General features: G+C 36.8%; 1 protein-coding gene across 5 annotated transcripts in view; it reads left to right on the forward strand.

The window, feature by feature from the left end:
- The window catches only part of Rev3l (REV3 like, DNA directed polymerase zeta catalytic subunit), a 136580-nt gene that overhangs the window by 84887 nt on the left and 29702 nt on the right, over window positions 1-21991 (forward strand). For all 5 annotated transcript variants that reach the window (XM_057762652.1, XM_057762653.1, XM_057762656.1 and 2 more), the window contains 8 exons: window positions 2189-3096; window positions 5502-5584; window positions 6374-6499; window positions 11997-12189; window positions 14253-14364; window positions 15334-15449; window positions 18678-18796; window positions 21066-21184. In XM_057762652.1, coding sequence (XP_057618635.1) covers window positions 2189-3096; window positions 5502-5584; window positions 6374-6499; window positions 11997-12189; window positions 14253-14364; window positions 15334-15449; window positions 18678-18796; window positions 21066-21184 — 1776 coding nt within the window. The remainder of the gene's footprint in view (window positions 1-2188; window positions 3097-5501; window positions 5585-6373; window positions 6500-11996; window positions 12190-14252; window positions 14365-15333; window positions 15450-18677; window positions 18797-21065; window positions 21185-21991) is intronic.

A 21991-nucleotide genomic window follows, 5' to 3' on the forward strand; every position in this document is an offset into this window, starting at 1 on the left:
TTATGTACTTTTTTTTTTTTTGGTGTATGTGTATGTATCTGTGTGCATATCACAAGTATGGAGGTCTTATGGGACTCAATTCCTACCTTTTGCCTTGTGGGCCCCAAGGATCAAACTTAGGTTGTTAGACTTGGTGACCACTGCTTTTACCTGTAGAACCATCTCACCAAACCAAAATTAAGCTTTTGGACTTTTTTGTTAAAAAAAATTGTTTCTTTAAATGTTTTGTTTTGTTTTAATAAATGTATTCATCTGCTTTCTGTCACTGTGAAAAATGTTGTATGCTACCCAGTTTATAAGGAGAAGAGATTCACTTGGACTCACAGTTTCAGAGATTCCAGTCCATGTTCAACTTATGACTTGGGTCTGTTGGCAATAGCGCATCAAAATAGGCACGTTTGGCAGAGCCAAACTTCTCACTAGATAGTTAGGACCAAAAAGAAGAGACCAGTGTCTATAATCTAAAGACCTCTCTCAATAAGTCCCACCTTAAAGTTTCTGGCAACTCTCAGAGTCCCAAAGGACCAAGCCTCTAATGCATGGACCTTTGGGGACACATAAGTTCTTTTATGATAGTAAATGAACATTAGTTTTGGATATGTCTGTTTTAAACTACTTTTCATTTGATTTCAACATCTTTAGTCTTGTTGATAGTGCTATTAGCTTTTTATAGTTACTAAGGTGTGATTTCTCCTTATTTTTTCTTTCATTAAAGATTTTCAGGGAAGATGCATACAACAAAGAGTGAAGTGGTAGTCATTGTACTGTTTTATGTAGCAGTCATTGGATAGTTCTCTAGACTCTCAACACTAAGGTAGCACATAACTAACAAGAGCTAACAGAGTACATGACCTAATCCAAGAGTTTGGGGCTTTGGAGATGAATCAGTTGGTAAAGTGCTTGAGGACATAAATCCGGTAATCTAGACTTATGTGGGGGTGGTGTTTGTTTAAAAGAACAAAAACAAAAGAGGACTGATGGCATGTACTTGTGATCCTAAATCTCTATAGAGGTGGTCCAGGGAGAACCTGAGGCTTGCTGAACAGCCAGCCCATCCTACTTGGTGAATTTCAGATCCGTGAAGGAGAGAGGCCAGCACCTGAGGAAGAACATTCAAAAGTTTGTCCTCTGACAACCATGTTCACATGTACACACACCCCGCAAATTAAACCAATTTATCTTTCAGTTACTGATTCTCCTTATATACACATGAGTTTAAACATTAGTGGAATTTAGGCTGTTCATTTTGTGTTCTGCCAATTCCAAAGTTCTTGTGTTTATAAACTCAAATACATGACAGAACAGAATTATAGTTGTTTCCCTGAGCTGTGGAGATGGGATTTTGTTTGATACTGAACATTGAACCCAAAACCTCATAGTATACCACCAACAAATGCTTGCTTTTTTTTTTAATATTGAGAGAATTTTAAAAATACAACGGTATAAGTACTAGGAGATAGAGAAAGAGGCTTTAGAGAAATAAAAGACAAGTTACTCTATTGTTTTTATCTGTGTATGGTGAGAGTAGAATATTGCTTAAAATTAACAATGAGTGCCTGGGAGGAGAACCAGGTGATAAAGTGCCTGCTGCATAAGCACAGGGACCTGAGTTTGGACTCCTAGTGCACACATGAAATCTGGACATGATGGCGCCTGTCCATAACCCTAGCACTCGGTAGGTGCAGGCACACAGATCCCTGGAGCTCATTGGCCATCCAGCTAATCAGAGTGATGAGCTTAAAGTTTAGTTTGAGTTGCTGTCTCCAAAACTTAGGTGGAGAGCAACTAAGGAAGGTATGTAATATCATCCTCTGCCGTCCACATATGTTAACTCACTCATATAAAAACATACCCAAACACATACAAGAAAAGACCAATGGAAAGGATTTTGATGAGTTTGTGTCATCTCCAAAGAAAAAGTTTCATGGGACACTAAATTGAAACAACAAATACCTTCTTTCTTTTGTGGTGATGATGCCTTTCAAAGAAATTAACTTTGTAATTATATGCCAGTGAAGAAAAGCATATTGAATCTGAAGGTAGAGTGTTTTGTCTACAGTTGGGATAAGTGGAAAAAGAAATTGTCATATTTGAGATGCCAAAAGGGACTCTAAATCTGTTAGGTAGGAACTTATTTGGGTAATTGTTTCTTGAGACAAAAACATATGTTCTAAAAATGTATTTATAGGGAGATTGGTGGACGGCTTCTCATGGTGGAAACTCGACTTCCAAATGACCTGGTTGAATTTGAAGGAGACTTTTCCTTGGAAGGACTGCGCCTGTGGAAAACAGCGTTCTCAGCAATGACTCAGAGTCCCAGACCAGGCTCCCCTCTCCGTAATGGCCAAGCAGTTGTCAATAAAGGGTCAAGTAATAGCCATAAGACGGTAGAAGATAAAAAAATTGTAATTATGCCTTGCAAATATGCCCCAAGTCGACAACTGGTCCAAGCATGGCTTCAAGCCAAAGAAGAATATGAACGTTCAAAGAAACTCTCTAAAACTGAGTTAACTGGAGTGATAAAATCTGAAAACATCAGTCCTTTAGTTAATCCAGCTGATACACCTGCAGTGTCTTCACAGATGGATGCATGCCCGCATACACTTCCTACTACAGCACACACCAAGGAAGAAGTTACTAAGGCTCACATTGCCTTTCAAGCAACAACTACAAGATGTGATCAGATTGTAAGTGTCAGTCAGACACTACCACCACTCACCTCTGCAGCTGTTCCTGAGGAAAATGAAGATGATGATAATTGTTATGTTAGTTGCAGCTCCCCTGATTCTCCAGGTATTCCACCTTGGCAACAGGCAACATCCCCAGATTTCAAAGCATTAAATGGAGATGATAGACACTCATCACCGATAGAGGAACTATGTTCCCTAGCTGCTGAGAACTTCTTAAAGCCAACAAAAGATAGTACCCCAAAAAGTCCCTGCAGTGAGCCTCGGGAGTCTCAAATGATCTCTCCAATTAATGCTAGAGCAAGAGCTGGGAAATGTGATCCACTTTGCCTTCATAGTACACCAGTTATGCAGAGAAAATTTCTAGAGAAGCTTCCTGAAGTAACTGGCCTTAGCCCTTTATCAATTGGTAAGTGTATAAATAGTGGAAAGGCTACATATGCTTCAGAAGTAGAGATGAAACATTAGACTATATGATAAAAATTATACTCTTGTAATTGAAATTGTAGCTCAGGAAATGGAAGATGATTTTTGACTCATCATGCTTTAGGGAATCAACAGATGGAAATGTTTTCTTCTTTCTACTGTGAACTACATTGTATCTCTCTACCTTCTGGATAAAATAGACCAACCACTGAGAAGCCTTACCTGCTTCTGAACTGGATTTTTACCATTGGCTTTTTTACACATGCCCAAGTCACCACCTTTTTGATTTTTGATTTTCCCAGTTCTGATTCTCAAACCCAAGGTCTGTACATACACTCCACTGCAGAAGTATATCCCCAGCCTCTTTCCCACCTTTAAATATAGAAGCAGCCAAAATTTCCCTTGACCTTATATCTCAGGCCAAATTTTTCTTCCTCTTTAAAGCCAGCTTGCTTTTTACAAGATTTCTCTTAACAGCTCTACTTATTTACTTTGTATTCATTTCTCAGCCTACCCTAATCTGAACTCTGTCATTCCACTGTTTAAAAGAAAAAGGTTTTTTACCGGGGGTGATGACACATGCCTTTAATCCCAGCACTCTGGAGACAGAGGCAGATGGATCTCTGTGAATTTGAGGCCAGCCTGGAACCCTGTCTGGAAAAACAGGGGGAAAAAAGTTTCTCAAAACTTACTTGTAACTAAAGCCAATAGATGCATTTTAGTTTTTAATCGTGCCTTCTAAGCAATCATGGCCTGTTGCCCACAACTTAGTTTCTGGAGTTCCTCTTGTCTTCATTTTTATTTCTTTCTACTTGATTTTCTTTTAAATATATCTTACTATTCTTAGTTGTCATCTAAGTGTTGCAATTTATTAAGTCTTCAGCTTTCCTTTGGTTTTTCTCCTAAATGGTCAAATTCCTGACCACAGGGTTAATACTGATAATTCACAAATTTGTATTTCCAGTTGGGAATTCTACTTTAGGCTGTAGAATACTATCCTACCTGACTATATGGCATTCCGATGGAATATTCAAAGGACTACAAGATTTTGATTTTTTTTAACCCTTAAATCATGATCTCAATGCCAGCATGCACGACCACCTACCGACACACTCAGATTCATGTGCTGCGTGAGCCATTTTCAGACCCATCAAATCTTTCCATTCTCTCTCTGTGAATAATGTCATTGTCTCATCCAACAAAGTTAGGCACAGTGCATATGTCACATCGTCTGATTCCCTTGGTCAGCACCCTGTTCCATCCATTACAGTGTTCTTTCACTCACTTCCTAAGTAACTCAAAATTTTCTACTTCATTTTATCTCTGCTACCACAGCCTTATGCTGGCTCATTATCATCTCTTGCCTGAGCCTCTACTGGCCTTCTTATACTCTTACTGCATGACAGTCAGGAGAAACCATTTATGTATTCCTGCTATGCATACTTCAGTTCAAAGACACCAAGTGTTAACTAGATACAAATGCCCAATTACTTCCTCCCACATTCAGGATTTGGCTTTTAGCAGTTTCTGTCACACACAGACAATTGCAGTTCAAAAATACTAATTATAAAACTCTGTAAGTAAATGAACCCTGAGTTTGAAATGGTGTCCTGTTTGAGTATCTTGACTCTTTCTCCTTTTTCTCCCAGGATATGAACCATCTCATTATCTAGTATAGCATTCTACCCGTTACTCCTTTGTTAGTGATCCAGTCAGCAGTTGTGGATTAGAACACTTTTGTTATTTTACTTCATGAACCTGAAGCACAGAAGTAATGATGCTGATGATTTATAGGTGCCAAAGAGAAGCAGGAAGATACTTTCCTTATGAAAAGGGGGAAAGTATCACATTCATGTAAATTATTAGAGTATATTATTGTCATTCTATTTTATTACTGGGTATTTTTAAGCTTACTTTGACTAACTTATAAATTAAATGCTGTTATGGGGGATAGGTAAGTAAGTTTAGCAAAAATCATGGTATATGTTGGATTTAGTACTAACCACAGATATCTACTGAAAGGTCTTAGAAGGTGGTCTATATAGGACTTTGTAATTTCACCTTCATTTATGTATGATGAATTTATGATTCTTTCTAGAGCACAGAAGAAACTTGATGTCTCTCCTCCTCATCATAACTATTTGATGAGTAAATTATTCCCAATGGTAATGACTAAGATATGAAACTCCATAGTAAAACCCCAGTGTGCATATATAAAATGCAAAATTTTCAAGTATTTTGTGGAGATTTAAGATTTTAATTTTATTTTTAAATTATGAAATTGGAGTATAGAATGATACACATGATATTTAAGTGCTTGAAACCACAAAATTTGTTTTAAAAAACAGAAGCAGATGTACAAGATAAAAATGAAATTTCTCTCTACAGAACCAAAAACCCAGAAGTTGTGTAATAAGAAAGGGAATGATACTGAAAGTCTCAGGAGAGTTCTCCTGACAACACAAGTGAAGGTAACTATACCAAACATCTGTAGGTCAGTGCAAGACCAAGTCTTCATTTTAGACCTCAGATAACTCATAACTGTGTCTGAACTTAATTGTTTCATTTTTTGCATTGTTATTTGCATATCTTTGAGACAACAAGAAATTACATTTTTCTTTGGTTTTTTTATTGTTGGGATCTAAAATATTCTTATGTGTAAATACAAATATTACAGAGAAAGTGAATATGATAGCCAAATTGTGGATTATGAGGATACACATACATTAACTGATAACTGGCAGTATCAGAACAGTCCAGTCACAGCAGAGCTCAAGTAAGTGATTTTGATCCCACCAGAAATATATCCTTTTTGTTGGTTTATTTTTTCCAAATATAACTTAATTTTTTTAATTTCTTTCACTGAATTACAAAGAAAGCAACATTATCTACTATTGAAGTTGAGAAATAGAAATGTCCTTATTCAACTACTAGAGATATGATAGTACTTAATTGATAAGTATAAGGTTATGTGAAAGAAATGCATAAGACATTGCCTTTGGAAATAAATGATAGAAACCACTTCCATATTAGCTACTTCTGTTTCAAGAAAAGTCAAGATAAATATCTATGGAGTAGAAGTGTGAGCTCTACCCGACTGCTGCTTTCCATATTCAGAGTTTGTAAAATCAAATGTCAACACATGGTCTGTTTATAGACTGATCACATTTTTACAGTTACTAAAGTAAAAGGAATGTTAACAAAACTTTTTTCTTAAATGGCTGTTTATGTTTGTTTCTGGCTGTGTCTTTTCTTAATAGAATCAGTTTGCAGCAGTAAATACTCCAAAGAAAGAAACTTCTCAGATTGACGGACCATCTTTAAACAATACCTATGGTTTCAAAGTCAGCATACAAAACTTGCAAGAGGCAAAAGCTTTACATGAGGTAAAAACTACAACTTATAAGATTGTGTACATTGTGCTTAACTATCAGGATTTGTCCATAGGATGAGTATGGGAAATTTTTTAACCAGAAAAGGGTATGTTCAAATTTCTTCATTAATCTTCATTTTGTTATTCTATTATATATGTGTAAAATAGAAAAAAAAAGTTTAAATATTGACCAGATGCCGAGACTAATTATTGTTTCACAACCTTCACAGAATTAATACCTAAAATTTCGTTTATGCAAGTAAAATTAGGAAAGCCAGTCGATGGTGGTTAACACCTTTAATTCTAGCACTTGGGAGGCAGAGGCAGGTGTCTGTGAGTTCAAGGCTGGCCTGGTCTACAAAGCGAGTTCAGGAAGCCAGGAGTACACAGAGAGAAACTCTGTCTTAAAAAGCAAAAACAACAAAAATAATGTCAATGTAAATTAATGGACCGGAAACTCAAAGCATTTGTTAAAGTGATAGCAAGATTGAAATCAGTGTTTGTTCGTATTTTGTTGTTTTATATATATATATATATATAATAAACATTTATATATTTATATTTCATGAGCAATTTTCCTACATGTTATCTAAGTGCACTGTGTATGTCTGTTGCCCAAGAAGGCCAATAGAGGGAGCAAGATCCCACCATGCCAGGCACCAAGAGCCCAAATCTCAAGAGATAAATTTAGGAATACATAGCAAATGCATGCCCACAGTTAAAAATTAAAGGAATTGTTTTTTAAAACTATAATTATTGGGTTGGCAATATGGTTTACCTAGTAAAGGCACTTGCCACCAACCCTGACAATCTGAGTTCAATCCTTGGAAATCACATGGGAGGAGGAGGAAACCAACTCCCATAAGTTGTCCTCTTATCTCCACACACGTACTAGGGCATATGTATGCACACATACACAAATAAGTATTTTTTATTTAGTAAATAAAAATAAGAAAAATATTAAAGCAAAATTGATAGTACTTAGCAAAAGACTTGTTTTTTAAATATTCATATACACACACATACATACATACATGTATACTGGGGTGTGTGTGCACGCACGCACGTTTGTGTGGAGATGCCCATGGAGGCCAGAAAAAGGACATCATATCAAATGAAGCTGAAGTTGCAAGATGCCTGAGATGTTATGTGTTTGCTGGGGTCTGAACTCTGGTCCTCATCATTGTGCAACAAGCTCTCTTAACCACTGAGTCGTCCTTTTAGACTCCAGAAAAACTGATTACCTTTGGTTATTCTTTTTTTATTTGAACAACTTAATTTTATTTATATGTATTTAACATCTTGAAGTTAAAATCAGTCCATGATGTTGAGTTGATTGTTAATAGACCTTTCTTCTCTCAGGTCAGAATTTTAATACCTGTGCAGTGGTCAGAACAGCAGATGAACTCTAAAGAATGCTTGCTCTAGGGAGCTTCGCCCATTGTATTCCATTATCTTCTTTCTGCTTTACTCAGTACAGAACACAAGGACTCCTGTTCCACTTCCTCACCTTCCTCTCTCTCACCCATGTAGCTCACTCTTTACGCCGCTTTAAACCACACCCTCAGGAACTCTTAAGAGCAGCAGTGCATTTTAACTCTCAGATAGAAAGGCTAAGTGTAAATGTGAAATCACTCTTTAAGGGTCTTCTGACCTAAAATTGTCCTCGCAAGTCTTCTCTGTACCCATTATACATGTTCGTTCTTCTAATTCAGTTGGCTGTTTTGTCTGCATGGCTTTAGGAGAAAGGTTTTCCACTTTAAAGTTTTTGTGTTTGCTAGGTTATTATGTGCTAGTTATAAACAATAAAATCTTGAATGGTATACATTTCCAAGTAAAAATTTCTGGGGCATGGGAATGCTTGGAAGATGGCTCAGTCCTTAAATGCTCGCTGGTTCAGATGCCCAGCACCCACATATAAAGCCAGGTGTGGCAGTGTGTGTGGTGTAGTGTCCCCAGACTGGGGGTGGGGTCAGGAGAGGAGAATCCCTGGGGCTCTCTGGCCAGCCAGCTAGTAAACAAGTTAGCTCAAAATTAGCAGGAGAGGCTGTCTCAAAAAGAGAAGATGGAATGAAACAGAGAAGGATACCCAGCATCAACTTCCTACACACATAATTAATGTTTTGCATATATTTAAAAGAATATAATAGTAACCATATTAACAAATACATATACTACATGTATATGTTAAATATTAATCAGGACAAAAAGGTAGACAAGGTAAAATAAGCCTCCCTCCTACCCCAGACCAGCAGTTTCCTTTTGCAAAAGTCCTACGTATTTATACATTCTCATGCCTCTAGAAATTTTCTGTGCACATGCTTGCGTTTTTACATATATAAAGGCATACTACATTCCGTGGTTCCATTTATCAATATGTTGTAGCACGAATAATAAAACCCAGAAACAGATATTGGGGTTCAACCTGAAGATCAGAAAAGCAAAGTAGCCAAGCCACTAGAGCAGTCTTACCTCTATGAAATCTTCAGACTGACAGCAGTTCCTGTCTCATCCTGCAGTGTGTGCCACCGCCACCTGGCCTGTATGGCTGACTAGTGTGGCTGTTTCGTGTTCTGATCTTCAGGCAAGCTTTATTTATTAAAATACAAATGAAATTTCACTACAATATATTATACTGATGTTTCCGTATTAAAACATAGATATCAGGCTCTTTATTTTGAAAAATGTTAAAAGTTACTGACTATTCGGTCATTACATGACCTTTATGGCATTTAGCTGGTTACTAATCTTCCATCTAAACATTGAGGTTTTTTTCTTACTCCTTTTGCTCTTAAAGTCTCAAGTGAACTTCCTTCTACGTATATTTTGATTTAATGAATGAGTTTATAACATAATTTCTCAGGAGTAGAATTGCTTGGCTAAAGATATGTGCATTTTAAATTTTAAGTTTTGATAGATAGATATTTCTAAATTGTCCTCCAAAAAGATTTTGTGCCAAAAATAGAATTTGCCAGATTCTATTACTGTTACTAATGGAAGTCATGGCACTTACATTCTTCATTGGCTTGCATGGATTATAACTGCAAATCTGTTGCTAATTTATGTGATCTGAATAATTATGAAGACACTATGAATAGTCTTATTTTCCAGTGCCAGCTGTATGTATATGATATATGGTAGTGGATAGCATGTAATTATGAATCCAGGCCAAATTTTGTTTCCTGTACTATTATGTTGATTTACTTTATTTTTATTTTTACTTTTTTTTTTTTTTAGGCAAAATATCTCTTTTTCCCAGGCTAGATTTGAGTTTGTGGGCTGAAGCCATCTTCTATTACAGCCTCCTGAGTGATTAGGATTACATGTGTGTTCTACTGGGCCTATCTCTGTTTCAGTTAAAAAAAAAAAAAAAAAACAAAAATTACAATTGACCTTGGTGAGCTTTCAATAGATCAGTCCCTCTGTCTCAGTGTGTGGGTGCACCCCTCACGGTCCTGACTTCCTTGCTCATGTTCTCCCTCCTTCTGCTCCTCATTTGGACCTTGGGAGCTCATTCCGATGCTCCAATGTGGGTCTCTGTCTCTATCTCCATCCATCGCCAGAAGAAGGTTTTATGGTGATATGCAAGATATTCATCAGTATGGCTATAGCATAGGGCCATATCAGGTTCCCTATCCTCAGCTGCCCAAGGAACTAACTGGGGACATCCCCCTGGGCACCTGGGAGCCCCTCTAGGTTCAAGTCTCTTGCCAACCCTAAGATGGCTCCCTTAATTAAGATATATGCTTCCCTGCTCCCATATCCATCCTTTCTTTATCCCAACCATCCCAATTCCCCAAGTTTCCCCCATCCTCCTCTTCTCACTTTTCTCTCCCCATCTCCCCTTACTCCTATCCCACCCCACCCCCAAGATCCCAATTTTTTGCAAGGCCAGCTGGACTGGAACTGAAAAAGCATGGGGAAAAAAACAGACTCTCCAAACACAGTGGACAATGAGGGCTGATGAGAAGCCAAGGACAATGGCACTGGGTTTTGATCCTACTTCATGTTCTGGCTTTGTGGGAGCCTAGCCAGTTTGGATGCTCACCTTCCTAAACCTAGATGGACGGGGGAGGACCTTGGATTTTCCACAGTGCAGGGAACCCTGACTGCTCTTCGGACTGGAGAGGGAGGGGAAAAGGAGTGGGGGAGGGGGAGAGGAGTGGAAGGACGAGGAGGGAAATGGGAGGCTGGGAGGAGGCGAAAAAAAATTTTTTTTTTTCAATTAAAAAAAAAAGAGTACCTAGTGTTTCCCAGTACTTACAATATACCAAGAATGCTGACCAAAAAAAAAAAAATTACAATTGAGAGGTTTTTATTAACAAAGTATAGTGAATATGTTTAATGTGTGTTGCATGTTAGTAAGAGTATGAACATTGGTCAAATGAAAAGGCTTGTTGTAACAGGAGTACCTGCTTGTTGGGGTTTTTGTCCTGCCCAGTTCCCACAGCTGTTTAGGTCCCAAAGAAATCACACAGAGAGTCTGAATTAGTTATAAAGTGATTGGCCCATTAGCTCAGGCTCCTTATTAACTCTTATAACTTATATTAACCCATTATTCTTCTCTGTGTTAGCCACATGGCTTGGTACCTTTTTCAGCAGGGCAGGTCACATCTTTATTTTTCCATTTCTGGGCAGAACTGAGGAGAGAGCTTCCTTCTTCCCAGAATTTTCCTGTTCCCATCGGCCCGCCTCTACTTCCTGTCTGGTTGTCCCACCTATATTTCCTGCCTGGCTACTGGCCAATCAACGTTTATTTAAAACATAATTGACAGAATACAGAATTGTCCCATACCAGCTTGTGTGGTTGATTCCATAAAAGTTCTTTTAATTTTTTAAAGGTAAAACTAAAACTTGAAAAATTGACGCATATGTGCAAAAATATCTAAATTTAAACAATCCTTAAATAGTAGCAGGTTAGTAAATCTGAACTTTAAACTAAAAGATGATTTCTGTTTTCAGTTTAAACTAAAGATAGTATTCTAATGCAGTGAACTGTGAAGTGACAGACTGGTTTGAATGTGGATAAGCTGCTGAACTAATTCTTTTCTCAAACAGAAATTAAGAAGCACTGCATGTATTCTAAACAAATACTTTTTTAAGTATGGCCATTGAGAAGTAACAGCTGAAGCATTTCCTGAAATAAGAACACGAATTAATCTAATTTTGGAAGCAAAAGTCTTAAGTTTCATAAATTTATGAACTATTAAATTGTGACTTTGCCTTTATTTTGTTTAATTTTTGAAGACAGAATATCTCTGTGTAGTCCTGGCTGTTCTGGAACTTGCTCTGTAGACCGGGTTGGCCTCAAACTCAGAGATTCTCCTGTCTCTGCCTGCCAAGTGCTATGATTAAAGGTGGGTGCCACCACCTCCTGGTTGTGACTTTGTCTTTTATGTGCATATCTATATTTTTACTTACTTGTCTTCTCAAAGTCTTAGTAAAAAGAACTTCTTTGAACATGCATGCTGTGAAACACTTTAAGTGTAATTTTTCATTTCCTTTTGTAGATACAGAATCTTACCTTAATCAGTGTGGAGTTGCATGCTCGAACTAGAAGAGACTTACAACCAGATCCCGAGTTTGACCCAATCTGTGCTCTGTTCTACTGCATCTCATCTGACACTCCTCTCCCAGACACAGAGAAAACAGAACTCACAGGTGTGATAGTGATTGATAAAGACAAGACAGTCACCCATCAAGGTATTGTTTATTTTTAGTAAGGATGTGCTTGCCCAGTGAATTTGTGTGTGTGTGTGTGTGTAGAGGTGGTGGGGATTGGACAGGATCTCACGTAGCTCAGATTGCCTTGTACTAGCTGTGTAGTTGAGGCTGACTTTGAGCTTTGATGTTCCAGCCTCTACTTCCTAAGTGCTAGAATCACAGGCATGTGCCAACCACCCTTTTTATTTATTTATTTGTTTGTTTGTTTGTTTGTTTTGGTTTTTTTCAGGACAGGGTTTCTCTGTAGCTTTTGGTTCCTGTCCTGGAACTAGCTCTTGTAGACCAGGCTGGCCCAAACTCACAGAGATCCGCCTGCCTCTGCCTCCCAAGTGCTAGGATTATTACCACCGCCCGGTAATAATGTCAGTCATTTGTTGTAGGAGCTGCGGGCTGTGTTCCTGTCACCCAGCTCCCAGCCACCTGGCTAGCTTATGCCCCGGAATAACAACACACAAATTGTATTCTTTTAAACACTGCTTGGCCCATTATATCTAGCCTCTTCTTGGCTAATTCTCACGTATTAATTTAGCCCATTTCTAATAATCTGTGTAGCACCCCATGGTGTGCTTACCGGGAAGATTCTAGCCTACGTCCATCCTGGGTTGGAGCTTCATCGCGTCTGCTTCATCGCGTCTGCCCTGGAGAGCAGTGGCCTGGCATCTTACCTCACTTCCTCTTCCTCCCAGCATTCTGTTCTGTTTACTCCACCCACCTATGTTCTAACCTATGAGGCCAAGCAGTTTCTTTATTAATTAACCAATGACCTTCCTCCATCAGTCATTCTTAACAGAATTTCTTCTTGAAGAACCACAGCAATCAGGAAGACTCCTCTCTAATGTTGACTGAGGTTGGGGTATGAAGCTGTACATAACTTTTTCCTAGCTGGGCAGTGTAGCACACACCTTTAATCCCATTACTCGGGAGGCAGAGTCAGGCATTTCTTAGTTGGAGGCAAGCCTGGTCTACAGAGGGAGTTCCAGGACAGACTACAAAGCTACACAGAGAAACCCTGTCTCAAAAAACAAAACTCAAAAAAGCAAACAAACAAATAAACAAAAACCCTTTTTCCTAGACTGCTGATTCTTAGTTTGATTATTAAAACCACAAGTAGAATAGACATGGAATAGAACACGGATCAGAGTGTGAGGTCTCCAGATTCTGCCCTCAGTACCACAGGGGAGGGAAGTTAGAAGCCAAGTGACACAAAGATCTTAGTAAAATTTCTAATTAGCACATAGTTTATAAACTACTAATTATTCACAACAAATCCAAATAATCATGTATAATTAGCTTGGGTAAACAATCTTCATTGTTTTCCAGATTGCTGCTAATACAAACTTTAGACATTGTTAACTATTCTAATAGTTTGTAAGATATATTTTCTAACTGTTCATGTATCTTCCTAAATAAAGATATGTTTGATTCAGAGGTTCTTCATATACCATATAAGCATTTTAGGAAATGCATGTATTTCTCCAAAGTTGTAAAGGTAACCCTTATAAATTATTTGAGTACACTGAGGAAGATTGAGTATAAAAGAAAGCCGTTAAGAATCTGATGATTGTCTAACATCGGCTAACAAGATAATCATTGAATTTTTATGACTTCTTCATGATAGCCAGTGTTGGTCATTTGAGATTAACGGTGTTGGGATGACTTTACATATGGAAATAGGCAAGCAAAGACACATTCAAAAAATTTTTTTTTCTTGAAGAGTTGTTACCCATTATCTAGCACACTAGTGATTAAAATATTTTCTACTAAGCAAAGGTATTCCCATTAGGAAAATTAAGCATAGAAACAAAGTAATTGTCTTTGCAAGTAATTTTATAAATTAAGACTTTAGTAGAATAACTGAAAATGTGAAACTTGAATTTAAGTTACATGTTACGTTAGAAAAACCATTAAAGAAAATCTTCAAGTAGTTGAACTATAGTTTTACTTGTGGGGTTCAGTTTTCGTATTCTTTTACTTAAAAGTAAAGATTAATGTTACTTTAATAGTACATGATGTCATGTTATATATAATATTTTATTCCTTAGATATCAGATATCAGACCCCACTACTTATCAGATCTGGAATTACAGGATTAGAAGTTACCTATGCTGCTGATGAGAAGGCGCTCTTTCAAGAAATTACAAATATAATAAAGAGGTATTATCTTGTATTTTCTGATTTTTTTTCCTGGTTTTTCTTCTTCAGTCATTTCCTGCAGATGACATAAGATATAAAAGAGGACAAGAATCGTTTCCAGGACCCTTGGAAGTGTATAATTATCCTTAGAGAGGCTCTCAGCCTTCAGTCTCCTGTCATCATTCCTGTGCCCATCAAATAAGAATAGGAAAAGCAATCTTCTGTTTCTTACAATTAAGGGAATAAAGAAAAATACTTGCTTCTAGCTTCTTAGTTGTATTTTAAGATGGTTTTGCTATGGTTCTGAAGTAATAGGAATTTGTACAAAAGTTCAGTTGTATTATTCACTTAAATAAGTTTCTACCTTGGGAACTAACTACCATTTCAGTAGTATTTTGAATTGTTTTTTTAATTCTTTTTTATTTTAATAATGTATTTTTGTTGAAAGTAAAATTTTTTGAGAGTTTATGAAGTTATTTTTTTGTTGTTGTTGTTGTTTTTTTTTTTTTTTTGGTTTTTCGAGACAGGGTTTCTCTGTGGCTTTGGAGCCTGTCCTGGAACTAGCTCTGTAGACCAGGCTGGTCTCGAACTCACAGAGATCCGCCTGCCTCTGCCTCCCAAGTGCTGGGATTAAAGGCGTGCGCCACCACCGCCCGGCCATGAAGTTATTTTAAACAAAATCATTTTAATTTAAAATTACAATATCTCCCACCCTAAATTTCATCAACCCCTTTCCCAAGAAATACAGAACAAGTGCAGTCTTAGTAAGATTAAACTCATTTTAGAAAATAAAATAACTCCTATAGTCACGTATTCTAAGTCATTCTGTAGGAGTGCTCTACAGGCACCACTACACGTCCTTCCCCTGTACAGTGGCCAGTGTGGAGTACATATGTTGATTTTTTGTTCCCTACACCATGAAAAAATGCTTCTTCTGGGAAAAGGTCCAAATGCTGTAATGTATGCACTTTGATCCACCTCCTTCTTTAGGTATGACCCTGATATTCTCCTAGGATATGAGATTCAGATGCATTCCTGGGGCTACCTCTTACAGAGGGCTGCTGCTCTAAGTGTCGACTTATGTCAGATGATCTCTCGAGTGCCAGGTACGTAGAGTTGCAAATGTTTTGTTACAATTACAGAGAAATTGTAAATAAGGAGAAAATGTTAAAGGAAGTACTGTTATTCTAGCTCCATTTTTATACTAAATTGTGGTAAGTTCTAGATATAACTCCATACAAGACAGATTGGAAAAAGTCTACATTCTCACTGTTATATATGCTGTTTTATGAGTTGGGGATTTTCCTACTTTTAATTATGTTTTCATATATAAATCTTTTTATAGCATTATACGGTTGTTTCATCTTTAATGTACTTTCTTTTTATTTATTTATTTATTTATTTATTTATTTATTTATTTATTTATTTTTTGGTTTTTCGAAACAGGGTTTCTCTGTGGTTTTGGAGCCTCTCCTGGAACTAACTCTTGTAGACCAGGCTGGTCTCGAACTCACAGAGATCCGCCTGCCTCTGCCTCCCGAGTGCTGGGATTAAAGGCGTGCGCCACCACCGCCCGGCTCTTTAATGTACTTTCTTCATCCAGTATCCTAGAACTGTTTTCCCATATTATACTATGTTTCCCATAGTCTCCACGATCGTTGTGAAGCTGCTTCATATTTCCTCAGCTTCATAAACTGTAATGTTATTGTTATTTTTCTGTTTTTACTGTTTTGCCCATTAAATTGGTAGGAAAGGAGAGGAAGGGCCAAAGAGCAGTAATAGTTAAGATTAATAGTTAAGTAATTGGCTTTTGATTTTTATTAGCGTATAAGTCTAAAAAGTAGTATGAATTTTGATTGTAATTCACTAAGGTTTTGGTGCTGTTTAGAGAGAGGGAGAAATAATTTTTATAATAAAATGAATTGTAATTTGTAAGTCTTTTTGTTATTGTTTCTTTTCTTTCTTTTTTTTTTTTTCTTTTTGAGACAGCTTCTCTGTTTAACCTTGGTTGTCCTGGAATGTAATCTATAGAACAGACTGGCCTTGAACTCACAAGAGATCTGCCTGCCTCTGCCTCCAGAGTGCTGGGATTAAAGGCATGAACCACAATGTCCAGCTGTAAAACATTTTTTTCTATAACTAAAAATGTCTTATTATCCATAGTCATTTTATTTTTTCTTTTTAGTTTTTTCTTTTTAATGTTCTTTTAATTTTAATTTTTAATTTTAATTAAAGTCTAATCACATTATTCCCCCTTCTCTTTCTTCACTCTAGTTCCTTTTTGTCCCCTTTCTTTAACACCTTCACCCCCCACATCACCTCAAATAGGTGACCTCTTTTCCTTTATTATTATTATTATATACATTATTATGTAATATATAAACACATCAATATATGAATACAGCCTACTGCATTAATTTAGTGTTCCTTTATATGTACATGATTTCAAGGCTGACTCCTTGGTATTGGATAACTAATTAGGGTGCTCGTCCCTGGAAGAGACTAATTCTCTCAGCAGTCATTAGTTGCCTATATAACTACAATTTTTTTTTTAGTTTGTTTTGGCTCCCACCGCTTTATGGGACAGTTTTCTAAGTGTTGAGGAGAGGCAGCCCTCAGGTACATTGTTAATTACATTTAATTGTAAGAGATAAGGATCAAAAGAATGATGAAGTTAATGTCCTGCATTAGGTGTGTAGCTCAGCAGTAGAGTGTCTAAAGGTTTTGAGTTTGATCCCCAGCACCACAGGAAAGGAGGGAAGTATGGAGGAAGGAAAAAAATGGAAAGGAGGAGGAGGAAGGGAAGGAAGGAGAGCTCACATCCTTTCTCAGAATCACTGCTAAAACTTTATTAAGTGTCATGAGCTGCACCACGTTGCAGTCTCCCATTTACAATTAAGCAACAGAGTAAACACAAAGGGTGTGTGGTTTGTTAAGTAACACAGTAGTGGTCCAGTGCACAGGTTGTGGAGCAAAGACTCCCCAGGTTCAAATTCTGCCTATGCACCTTTCACCTATATAATGTCAAGCAAATTACTGAATAGATCCAATACTTGATTTACTCCTCTGGAAAGTAAAGGTTCTTTTTTTTTTTTTTTTTTTTTTTTGGTTTTTCGAGACAGGGTTTCTCTGTGGCTTTGGAGCCTGTCCTGGAACTAGCTCTTGTAGACCAGGCTGGTCTCGAACTCACAGAGATCCGCCTACCTCTGCCTCCCAAGTGCTGGGATTAAAGGCGTGCGCCACCACCGCCCGGCGAAAGTAGAGGTTCTTAAAGGACTTTCAAGGTGGTTGTAATGGAGCCTGAAGACAGTAAACACTGTGTAAGTGTTGTGCTGACTTAGTAAAATGAAATTTTTGAACATTATCTTTTTAGCATAAAGAAAGAAATGAGAGTTGTGTGGGTCCATGGCCTTCAAGGTGAAGTGATCCTTGTATAGAATACTACTTGTTTTTGTTTTTTTTTCATGTATGGAGTTTTCAAAAACAGAAATTTTATTAAAAATAAGATTGTAAGCTAAAGTCATTATGAAATTGTTTTTCACTGTTGCTTCTGTCCAGGAATGACACCTTGCTTGTCATTCAGTGGGTGAGCAAATGTTCATTCTCAGTTCAGTGTCTTAAGCCTCACACTCAGAAAAATCTCTGACCACACAATGCCACTCTCACTATCCCGCTGTATGAGCTACAGCTTCCCTACAATTCTCCACTCTAACACCCTACAGTTTCATTACGTGGATATGCATAAAGTTCATATTTTCCTCAGGATCACAGACTGATTTCACGATCCTAATCTGAGCAAAGAATAGTCCAACTAATTGCCTTTGAAGAGAATGTTCATATCTAGAAACATAGTTGTCTCAATATCCTGGGATACCACAGCCACAGACAGCTGGATCAAAAATGCATGCACACTAAACAGCTATTTACATTGTACTTGGTATTCTAAACAATATGGTGATGTGTGTGGATGTAGCTATGCATAGGTCTTACACAAATACTAAGCCATTTATTTAAGGAGTGTTTTACATGTTTTACTACCTACAAGATATCCAAGAACCATTCTCTATAGATACCAAGGGACAAGTGTATATACTATATAGAAAGACAAAGAGAATGCTTGTGTCTTTATATTTATTTTACAAACTTCCTATGTGATTTAAAAAATTGTTTTTGTTAAAATAATAAGTATTCCATTGTTCTAATATTAAATAGATTGAATCAAATTTTACCTTTAGTCTTAATTCTTACTTTTGTTGCTTTCATTTTCTTTGACATAATTTACCTGAAAGCTTATTTTCTGCTTCTCTTAATACAATATTCATTCTTTTTTATAGATGACAAGACTGAAAACAGATTTGCAGCGGAAAGAGATGACTATGGATCAGATACAATGAGTGAGATCAACATTGTCGGCAGAATTACGCTAAACCTTTGGAGAATCATGAGAAACGAGGTGAGGTATTTTATTTAAAATTTGGAAATAAGATTAGATCAGTATAACAGTTTACTCATTATAGAGTATTAGTAAAAATTCTCTATGATTTGTGACCTATTATTGTTGTATGTAATTAAAGTTGCAAAATACTTTATTGTTTTTCTATTTCTGTCTAACTTAACAACTAGGAAAATCAGAGTCATTGTACATACATCAGGAATCCATGGCTAGCCTCGACCCTTGAAAGTAAAGTCTATAACTGTAATAAAATATTGTGGTATTTGTGTTTAATATTGTATAATTTCATCATTTTAAGAAAATCTAGTCTAGACTTAGGAAGGAAACTCATAATAAATACATTTAAATACCGGGCCAAACTGGAGAGAAACCATTTGGAAATAGCTAATAGTGGCATCCCCTTGGATAGGCTTTTAGGTTAAATAATTTCACCAAGCTCTTCGTTAATTTGCAATCCTTTGTAGAAATAGTTACTTCACATACAATAAAAGTGAGCTTGTAGAGCTTACTAGATGATATCTGCATCTTTGAAGTTGTTTGTTTTTTCTATGTGAAATATGAGAATTCATACTATAGGTTGTTTTTAGATTTTGGACTTTGAATAATAACAGCTAAAGCGATTAGATGAAAATTCATTCTCCAATGTTGTCTGCTATTTGAAACCACTTTTTCATTACACGCTTTCTATCTTTCCCTTGTTGTTCAGTGAGTGTGTAGCTATCCGGGATTTATGTTAAATACTGACTTTCCAAGCATGCTGGAGCATTGTCACATGCAAATCATACTGGAAAAAGCAATGGCTTCTTTATAAAAATTATGTAGCCTCATTCTTCTTTGTGCCCTGTGTCTGAAGTTGTACTCACATTTAATCTAACTTGAAACTGTGCATTATATGAATCTGCTTGAGGATAATTTTATTTTGTGTGCAGTTATGTGGTGTGTAAGGATTTGGGTATGCATATGTTCGTGGAAGCCAGACGTAAACCTTGGGTATCATTTCTGAGGAGCCATCCACCTTGTATTTTGAAACAGGGTCTCTCATAGGTCTGGAATGTACCACTGCCCCAGTACTCAGATTTCAAACTGTGCTAACGCAAGTGACCTTTTTACATGGGTTTGGGGAATTGAACTAAGATCCTCATGAAGCACTTGACCAAGTGAACCATCTCCCCAGCCCATCGCTTTTTATCCTGAGTGATAGTAGTAATACGTCTCTCAAGACTTTGGACCTGAGCTAGCCTTGAGTATTTACTTCATACTAGAGACATTCAGATTATGTTTTCGGAATTTGAATGGTTACAAAAGCTCCTTTTTAATCCTTGTGTCTTTTATTTGTTTCTCTCATGGTGCTTGGCAATTTGTAGCTTGTGTGATTCCTCTACATATAAATTTCTGCTATTCCCACTGGGGAACTTCGAGTCCTTAATGATAAACCCACTGCCTCTTAAATAATTTTTATTAGATATATATTAGCTACTTAAAGAAATATATGACTCTTACTCTGAAAACTGAAAACATTTACAGACCTTCTTCTAAATCATCAATTCCATCTAGGCTTTCAGATTTTATCAAGTCGTTTGGCAGTACAGAGAACAGTGTTATATGTTAGATTTGACCGTTTAGATTTTTCTGTTATATGTTAGATTTGACCGTTTAGATTTTTCAACTTCCTTTACAAACCTAATTTGTCTGTATGGTAGCACTCTAGTCTCTGGTCCTAATTTCTCGATATGGTCCCTCCAGTATGATCACTTCCCTCATTGTCTGCATTCAAAGAAAGCCATTTAGATTTATTCCCCAGATCACTAACTTGACCTGTAGTCCATGCTGTACCTGCTGCTCTCAGGCGACCCTCATCTGCTGTTGTCGTGTCTTTGCAGTCCTTCCTCGTTTATACTTGTTGGGTCTTTACCTTATCCCACTGCCTTTTACCTTTGTCAGTCAGCAAGAGAGACAGAGAATGTGAGTCCTGAAGTATGCCATTGCTTCAAAGATGACAAGTTTTAAGTAAAATAGACCAGTTTGGATCACTGTTTTATACTTCTGGATTGTTAATGTGGAAAAATTTTATGCCCAGTAAGCTATACATATTTTGAATTAATTATGTATAGATTGCTTGTAACAGATAATCTTTACAAATGGCTTTCATGTCATCTATGAAAAATTCTAAGTGATATTAAGACTTTTTAAAACCTAATGACCTGGGATTGACTTAGAAAAAGAACAAATGATCTACATAAATATAATTATGCCTTACACTTTTTTTAAGGTTGCTCTGACTAACTACACTTTTGAAAATGTGAGCTTTCACGTTCTCCATCAGCGTTTCCCCCTTTTTACCTTCCGCGTCCTGTCAGACTGGTTTGATAACAAGACAGATCTCTACAGGTAATGTTTACCACACCCAAGAGGCAACTGTATCTTTTTATTTATTTTAAATCAGTTTTAGGGGCTGGAGAGACAGCTCTGCAGTTTTAAGCACTGGCTGCTCTTCCAAAGCCAGGTTTGATTCCCAGCACTCACGTGGCATCTCACAACTATCTGTAACTCCAGTTCTATCTAGGGAGTCGAGTGACTTCTGGCATCTGCAGGCACCAGGCACACATATAGTGCACTGTCACACATGCCAGCAAAGCACTCCTACACATAAAATATTAATTTTAAAAATAGAATTGAGTCACTATTATTGAGCTTTATATTAATATACAATAAAATGCAGACTTTTAAAGTGTGTTGTTCTATGACTCACACTGTAGTACCCAGATAAGAAGGATAACTATCTACAAGGGAATACTTAAACAGATTTATAGTCAGTCTACCCAAACCCTAACTATCCACAATAATACTAATTAGATTTATATTAAATACTAATTAGATTTCTATTAGCTGATTGTTTTGGGCACAGGTAGAACATCATAGAAATGGAAATGTTAGTAATCTTTTGCTTTTGTTGGACTTCCTTGAAGAAACTGAACTATACTTTTTAAGTTGTAACTGTTGTGAGATTTAATATGTTGCATGTTATTCATTCTTAATATTCAGTAATAGTTATATGAAATGCCTAACAGTTTATTCATTTAACTCTTTTTTTTTTCTTTTCTTTTTTTTTTCATTTAACTCTTAATAGACACCAATGTGGGCTGTAGCCACTATGAGTAAAGCTATCATGTAATGATTGTGTATGCAAGTCTATGT

The sequence above is a fragment of the Chionomys nivalis genome, chromosome 2, assembly GCF_950005125.1.
Source record: "Chionomys nivalis chromosome 2, mChiNiv1.1, whole genome shotgun sequence".
NCBI classification, from domain to species: domain Eukaryota; kingdom Metazoa; phylum Chordata; class Mammalia; order Rodentia; family Cricetidae; genus Chionomys; species Chionomys nivalis.